Here is an 8,089-nt window from a genome sequence, read left to right on the forward strand (position 1 = left end):
CCACAGAGCTTTCGGGTGGGCCCTGAGGACGAGGCCCAGCCGCTGGTGGGAGGAGGGGGCCAGGTCCCACCCGTGCCGAGGAAGTGGCCGTCTCACCCAGATTTGCCTCTGCACTCTTGAGGGTGGACTGTGGTCACACAGGCCAGAGGCCAAGGGCCCCAGAGATGGGGGTACGGGCACAAGGAGACCAGGAACAGTGGCCCCAGCAGCCAGGGTTTCAGATTCCCGCAGAGGAGAGGAGAGGCGGTGGGGACCCAAAGACAGGCCCTCCTGCTTCACCTCTGGACTGATCCGCTCGGCTGAGCCCCGGAGTCTTGGGAGGAGGACCAGACCCAGGACCATCTGGGGTGGATCCACCGGCCTGGAGAAGGCTGTTGCTCCTCTCTCTGGGGTGGCCTGAACCTGACCATATCTCTGGGAACCCAAGCAGGTCCCATAAGCAGCTGTCCCAGGGGTGGAGGTGAGCTTCCAGCCTGGTGGCCAGTCTGCCTGAGGAGGTCACAGTCATCAACCCTAAACACCTACCTTGGTCTAGAGCCTCGTTCCATATGTTGGTCCCAGCCCTTCCTGGTGTGCTGTCAGGAGGCTGCGAGAGTGGCCCCAAGCCACATCCCACCCCAGCGACCCCAGCTCCGCAGTTTCCTGCCCAGCTCTGATCCAGCAGCAGCCCTGATCCGGACAGGGCTTGGGTATCTCTGGGCTTGTAGCAGGGCTTGCCCCCACGGACTTTGTCTCTAGAGCTTCGGGGCCCCCTGCAGAACAGTGTGGCTCCCACACTAGTTGTCTGGCCTGCTTTTAGGCTTTTCTCCAATTTTTCAGCCTCTTTGCTCACTTGGAAGCAAATTAGGCATGAAGGAAAGCTAATGTTTCTGCCATGGTTCTCCAGCCAGCTTCTTTGGTCACCGGACAGCTGTCTTCCAGCTGGCATGGTGAAACAGCTCTTTTCCAATTTGGCTTTATCCATGGCTTCTGAAAGTATAAAATCAGAGTTGACAACCCAAAGCCTCCATGATGCGGCCTCTTTCATCTCTCCATGTTCACTAGCTCAGATGCCCCCTGCTTGCTCCCTGCGTGGGGCCAGAGTGTGGAGGTGAGGCTGGGGGGCTAGGAGGGGGTTGAGCCCCCCTGACAGAAAGCCCTCATTTTGCTTGTTTTGACTTCTGGCATTTGATCCGACACTGGTTAACTGGCTCTGTTTTCTTGTCTGCTTCCTCCCCCGCCCTCCTGCCGTCCCCCTCCCGTGGACCCCTCCTGTGGACCCCACTCTGCCTCTGTCCTATGGGCCGGGTCTCCAGTGGGCGCATCAGTTACAATGACATGTTTGAGATGCTGAAACACATGTCCCCGCCCCTGGGGCTGGGGAAGAAATGCCCTGCTCGTGTTGCGTACAAGGTAGACCCCACCCCTGCACCCCACAGGCTGTCTGTGCTGGGCTCCCATCTCTTCCGGGGCTTGTCTGTCTGTCTGTCTGCTGCTCTACCATCTCTCTGTTTCTTTCTTTTCTCTGTCCCAGCCTTCTCCGCTTCCTTCCCAAACAGAGGGAAACAGGCATGTGAAGTGTCTCTACACTGGCCGCTTGTCCCATAGGGCTGCCCCTCCGAGAGCTCCCCAAGAGGCTCAGGAAGACGGAGCCAGAGCCCAGCATCTGCCTTTTCTCATTCCCTTCTCTTCCTCAGAAAGGAGGGGACGGACTAGCTTTTTAGACAGAGGCTGTTTTTGTTCTGAGCCCAGGACCACACTCGGCCCCTCTGTCCCCCAAGCCTCTGATGTGGGCAAAGTTGTCCAGCCCTCAGTGTCTGGCCCTGCAAGGCCTCTGCAGGGTGCACCTGTGGAACCCGCGCCCAGTTCTGCATGCACTGAACTTGGCGGGCTGTGGAGGGAGTATTGCCTAGAGCTTCATGAGTCCCTGGGGCCTTAAGAAGAAAGGGTGCTGGAGAGAGGCATCCTGCCCTCGTTCCTGGACCTCCAGAGGGTCTTGTGGGGTGAAAACAAACTCTGGGGCCTGGCTGGTCCCATGTCCCTCCCCCTCTGTTGCCGAGGCCCAGTGGGCTGAGCTGCAAAGAGGGGGTACACTGAGGACACTACCAGGCCTCCCCCTGGGAGCATGAGCAGGCCATGTGGCCCATTCCCAAGTCTGCTCCTGCCTGTCCCTGCATCCCCAGTCCCCCTCCGTGGTGAGTAAGCACTTTCTGTCCCCCTAGCACTCCCCACTTGAGAGCCCTCCAGCAGCCCCCGTGGTTACGTGACTCAGCCAGCACCGATCTGGAGCCTAGCTGCCATCTCCTTGTCTCTGAGCAGGCTTCCCATAGAGCTTTCGTCTCTCTGGTTCTGTCCACATTGTCTGTTTCTGTGCTCTGATTCCGGGCTTGCATCTATCCCCTGGCTCAGCACAGCCTCTGGGAGCTAAGCGGCTCCTCCGGGCCATACGTGATGCCTCTGGTGCCCTCCTTGGTCCTCCCCTGCCTGGCATGCGTGTCGAGTCTGCCTGGAGGCCCTGCATGCAAGGCTGTAAAACACTGTCCTCAAGGAGAGCTCTGTCCACACCGACAACTGGGGCCAGGCTAGGCAGGGAAGGCCGTGGTGGGATAGCCTTTGGAGTTCCTTCCTAGGTGTGCTGGCCAACTCCAAGGTTCTGGGCGTGAAGAGACCAGGGAAGAACTCGAGTTTAATGAGAGTAGATGGTCTTGGTGAGTTGGGGAGGGCCCAGGAGATGAACAGACTGCCATGGCCAGAGGGTCTGGGCCCAGGCAGAGATGCCTGTGTGTTTGCCCTGGTCTCGCCCCTCTGCTGCTCCCAAACGCCTGGCCCTTTGAGGCCTGGGCAGCAGATGGGGGCTCTGGGAGAGGTGCCCTGGACGGAGCTCTCCTCTCTGGGGAAACACCTGCTTGTTCCTCCTTCATGCTACCCCTGACTCCCTGACTGCCCTCGAGAGGGGTCCCTCTGCCGCTCCCACTGCCGTCGGTGCTGGCCTGCGGGAGCACTGTGCTCCGGGAGCCGTGTGTGCCACACAGGTGATGAGGGAGGCCCCAGGACCATGACTGGAGGTGCCAAGTGGGGCTTTGCCAGCATTAGGGGACAGAGTATGGGTCTTGTCTCCAGCCACCTGCCCTCCATCAGGCTGCAGACCGGATTGGTTCCAGAATGCTGGGGCTAGAGTGGCCCTACCCAGAGAAGGGACAGAGAGGCTGGCGGACCACCTGGTTTAGGCTTGGCAGAGGACAGCATACCCCATGGGGTGGCCCTGTACCCCCACCTCTAGCTCCCATGCTGGTAAGGAATAAAGAGGCTGCTGGGAGAGGACAGGAGGCCGCAGTGCCCCCAAGGGCTCCACTTGGCCAGCAAGGTGGCCACCCCATGATCAGGACATTCCAGACACATCTGAGACCATTTTCCTCCTGGAGATCACCTAAGTTCTTAAAGCCTCAGGCTCTGGACAGCTGCTGGTTATTACCAGAGGATTTTGGTACAGACACACTCCTATTTCCAGCTGTTCTGTCCTAGAAAATGGAAGAGAGGGAAGGGGGCTGTTCACCTAATGGTGAAACAAGGAGAAAGCTTGCACGGGCCCAGTCTGGTTGAGCGCTTGTGTCCCTGTGGGATGGCCCTGGGCCCCTGTGCAGCTGGCCGAGCCCGAGGCCCTTGCGGTCACATCTGTCGGGTCCTTCCCCCGTAAGGAGCTGGTCTCTAAGACTTTCCTTGTTGCCTTGGGCTGGTGCCATTGAGCATCCTTCCCTAGCCCCTGGCTAGGTGGTGAGGCACAGAGGCCATCCTGGGGCTCGTGTCTCCTCACTGGGAACTGGCCTCCGAGCTTGCGGTCCTGGCTGCCCCACCGCGTGCCTGATGCTCCTGTCTGTGGGCTGTCCCAGGGGTCCTGCCGCCCAGGCCCCTCCAGCCTAGGCCACACACTCGTTCTATCATGGGCAGTGGGTGGCGTCCCTCTGGCTGAGACATGCCTGTTCTTTCAGAGGAATCCAGGCTTCTGGCCTGGCTCCATTGGACAGCATTTACCTGGACTGCTGTCTTTCTGTAGCCGAGGGAATCCTCAGCTCAGAAGAGGGTAGGGGCCAGGGATAGTGTGAATGCTGGCAAAACTCCCGTCCACCCAGCGTCTCCTGGTCCTGGGAGCCCTGGGAGGCCTGGCCTGATTTGCCCCCTTATTCCCAGCGCCTGGTTCGTATGAACATGCCCATCTCCAATGACGACATGACCGTCCACTTCACATCCACGCTGATGGCCCTCATCCGGACTGCATTGGAGATCAAGCTGGCTCCAGGTGAGAGAGGCAGCCTGGAGGGGAGGGCCCAAGGCAGGGCCAGGTGACTGCGCCACCGCCCCGCCCCGCCCCCACCAAGAGCACCCCAGGCAGTTGTGCAGGGCGGGGAAAGGGGCCTGTCCGGATGGCTCCTTGTCAGACACTGAGCTTGTCTCCTGACACCATCCTACACGTTAGCGCTGCAGTGACTCCATTTTCGTGTAAGGACGCTGAGGGGGAGTGAAATTGAAAGACCCCGGGTTACCCATAGGCGTGCAGCTGGAATCTGCGTCACATGAGCCAGCGCCCCTCACAGGTGAAGAGCACCCCTCCCCCATCGTGAGCCTAGTCCCCACCTCAGGGCCTCTCCTGGGTCCCCGACAGGACCGCGAAGCCCCCACCAGATCAGGGAGGAAACGGACCTCCCGCTTGTCCTCCTCTCCTGCCGCGCTCACGTGCTGACTGCTTCCCCTTGGCAGAGAAAATGGAGGGCCCTCCCCCTATGTCGCTTCCTCCTGCATCCGTGCCCTTGAGCTTGGCCCTCTCTGGTGTAAATGGGTGAGCTGAGGCCAGTCCCCCTCTTTGCACTTCTGTACTACTTTCATCATCTACCCTAGGACGTCATGCCCCTAATTCTGTATTCTGTTTCTTGTCCTATCAGCTTTCTCTTCTGGGTTATTTCTATCCGTGTATAAATGTGCTGTTATTTTTCCTGTTTTTAAAAAGTTCTCCTCTTCCCCTAACCCCATCAACTTCTCTGTTTTTCTTCTTTCCTTCCTAACAACAGGACAAATGGGTCTGCATTGTCTCTGGTTTCTCCTTTCCTAGTCTGCAGTCCAGCTTTCACAACACACAGCTTCTCTGGCACTGCTCCTGTCAAGTTCTGCAGGGACCCCCCTGCTTCGTGGCCTGTCCACAGCCTGTCTGTAGTAGTCCCTCCCTTTTGTGTAAACCCCTTGTGCCTTTTTTCCCCTGTTTTTTCCCCAATCTCTGAAGGTCACTGTGTGCTTCAGACACGCAGTCTCTCCTTTCCCCATGGCTTTACTGCTGTGAATCCCAGTTCTGTATTTTCAGTCCAGGCCTGCTGCTAAACCCCAGGCTTATACAGTCCACACGTTATTCGCCAACTCTGCTCGGAGGCCCAATAAGCATAGATACTCCCCAGATTCCTCCCTGTCTCCATCAGTGGAAACACTCTTAGAGTTACTCAGGCCAACACTTTGGGCATCATTTTTATCTCCTACTTTTTTCTTATCCTATTTCTGATCCATATTTCTGAGCCCTTGCAACATCTTCTGACTCCACCTTCAGAATACACCCAGAATACGATCAGTGTCTGCTCTCTCGTCCTGCCCCCTCTTGGTCCGCATCGCTGCCTGTCAGGTCTCGGCTGGGACTGTTGCAGTAGCCTTCTCACTGGTCTGCTCCTGCCCTTGCCTCTTTCAGTCTCCCTTCAACACAGCAGCCAGGATGGTCATGCTAACAATCAAACCAGTAACATTAACACACTTCTAGCTAGCCTGATCACAAAAAGTAGAAGATAAAAATAACAAATATAAGGAACGAAACAGGGAGCATTGCTATATATCCTCCTAACATTAAATGGATAACAAGGAAATTTTATGAACAACCCTATATGGATAACTTTAGTAACTTAAATGAAATGGAAAAATTCCTTGACACAAACTATGAGGCTCTTTCAAAAATAGATAACCTGAAAAAAGGAAATAGATAATCTGAGTAATACTGTATATATTAAATAAGTTAAATTCATAGTTAAAGATCTTCTAAGAAAGAAAATTATGGGTCCAGTTGGCTCCATTGATGAAGTCAACCAAACATTTAAGGAGGAAATAATTCTATACAAACTCCTCTAGGCAACAGAAAAAGAGAAGATAGTTTCCAATCTATTTTATGAGGCCAGCATGACTCTGATACCAAAACTAGACAAAGACATTACAAGCAAAAATGATCGACATTCCTCATGAAGACAACAAGGTTTTCAGTGACTGTTAGCAACCTGAATATGATGACTAGGATTTATCCCAGGAATGAAAAATGCAAATTTGAGCTCAATTAATACAACTTAATATATCAAAGAAGAAAAACTAGATGATTATCTCAGTAGATGCAGAAAAAGCTTTGACAAAACTCAGTGTCCACTTATGATACACAAATTCTACTGTAAACTAGAAATTAAAGCAAACTTCTACAGTCTGATCAAGGGTATCTATGACAAGCCTACAGCTAATGACATGCTTAACAAAGAAGCCTGACTCCTTTCCCCCTAAGATGAGTAACAAGGCAAGGGTGTCTGCTGTCACCATTTCTGTCAAATATCGTACTTGAGGTTCTAGCCGTTGTGACAAGTCGAGAAAAGACAAGAGGTGTACCAATTGGAAAGGATGACAGAAAATTGCCTCTATTCATGATTGACATGATTATCTATGTAGAAAATCTCAAAGAATAGAATAAAAAGTTAACAAAACTGAAGCATCTACATGCCTAGGCACATGAAGCATTGCTGGAGCCACTGAAACCTAGAAAGAGGCAAGAAGGCACTTCATTAGAGCCTTTGGGGGTGACCACAGCCTCGCTAACGCCTTGTTTCTCTGGCCTCCAGAACTGAGACGGTATATTCCTGTTGTTTAAAGCTGTAAACGGAAATTACTAAAACTGAAACATGAGTATAGCAAGGTCAATATATAAAAAACAAGTATATTTCTATGGATTAGCTATTGAAATTGAAAAATGTTCCACCAGAATCATCGAATATTTCTATATTGCTGGCTAACTCTAAAAATACATATGCTACCGTGTATGCTGCACATTTCAGAATATTGACCAAAAGAATCTTCTTTAATAAATAAGCCATGTTCATGCCTTGGCAGACTCAGTATTGTCAGTTCTCCTGTTGATCAGTCATCCCGGTGACAACGCAGAGTCAACGTCATCCCAGTCAAAATCCCAGCAGGCTTCTTGAGATGAGATTTATAAACTGACCCTAAAATATACATAGAAAGCAAACAAACTTGAATGACAAAAACAATTTGGAAAGAAACGACAACATTAAGCACTGAGGAGAATGCAGAAGACGCGGGTTCTTGTGTCCTAGTGCGGACGCAGTGGTGTGGCCGCTTTGGGAAAGTTCCGCAGGTCTTTATCGTGGGGCCCAGCCATCCCACGCCTAAGGGGGATGACGTGAAAACACAAACATGCAAACCTCTACGCTGATGTTTGCAGCTTTATTCATAATCACCCAAACTATAAACAACTCAGGTGTCAACCAAGTGGTCACAGATAAGCAAACTGGTGTTTTTTGTGATGAGACAGTTCTCACTCAGCAACTGAGAGAGAGGTCATTGATGTGTTGGCATGGGTGGGTCTCAGACACATCATGCTGGGTGGAAGGTCAGATTCGACAGCCAGCATATTGTGTGATGCCATCTGTATGACGTTCTGAGAAGTTGAAATAGTAGAGACAGAAAACACATTGGTGATGCCAGGGCCCTGGAAGGGGTTGAAGGGGTGGAGCACAAAGGTCAAAGAGGGAGTTGGGCAGGAGTGCCATGCTCCTGCCTGGATCGTGCTGAGTCCCCAGCGGGATGCACTTCCAGAGGGAGTTGGGCAGGAGTGCCATGCCCCTGCCTGGATTGTGCTGAGTCCCCAGCTAGGTGCTTCACAGAGTGGAGGAACTAACAAGGAGAGTGTTCTTGTAGATAACCATATCTTAATAACCGTGGTGCCTGAAGAAAGTTAGATCAGAGCACAGCATCCCTCTGCGGCTTCCTCTCTCAGCAGCACCCCCCCACCCCCCGCACGTCTGCTCCTGCTGCC

At 53.2% G+C, this 8,089-nt stretch overlaps 1 protein-coding gene across 1 annotated transcript in view; it reads left to right on the forward strand.

Moving 5' to 3' along the window:
• The window catches only part of LOC105004623 (voltage-dependent N-type calcium channel subunit alpha-1B), a gene marked incomplete at its 5' end in the record, with an annotated part of 57,622 nt that overhangs the window by 41,337 nt on the left and 8,196 nt on the right, over positions 1–8,089 (forward strand). Inside the window, 2 exons of the mRNA XM_010862294.1 lie at positions 1,296–1,392; positions 4,165–4,273. Of these exons, the coding sequence (XP_010860596.1) occupies positions 1,296–1,392; positions 4,165–4,273 (206 nt within the window). The remainder of the gene's footprint in view (positions 1–1,295; positions 1,393–4,164; positions 4,274–8,089) is intronic.

Source organism: Bison bison, unplaced genomic scaffold (assembly GCF_000754665.1).
Source record: "Bison bison bison isolate TAMUID 2011002044 unplaced genomic scaffold, Bison_UMD1.0 scf7180017858072, whole genome shotgun sequence".
Classification (NCBI taxonomy): domain Eukaryota; kingdom Metazoa; phylum Chordata; class Mammalia; order Artiodactyla; family Bovidae; genus Bison; species Bison bison.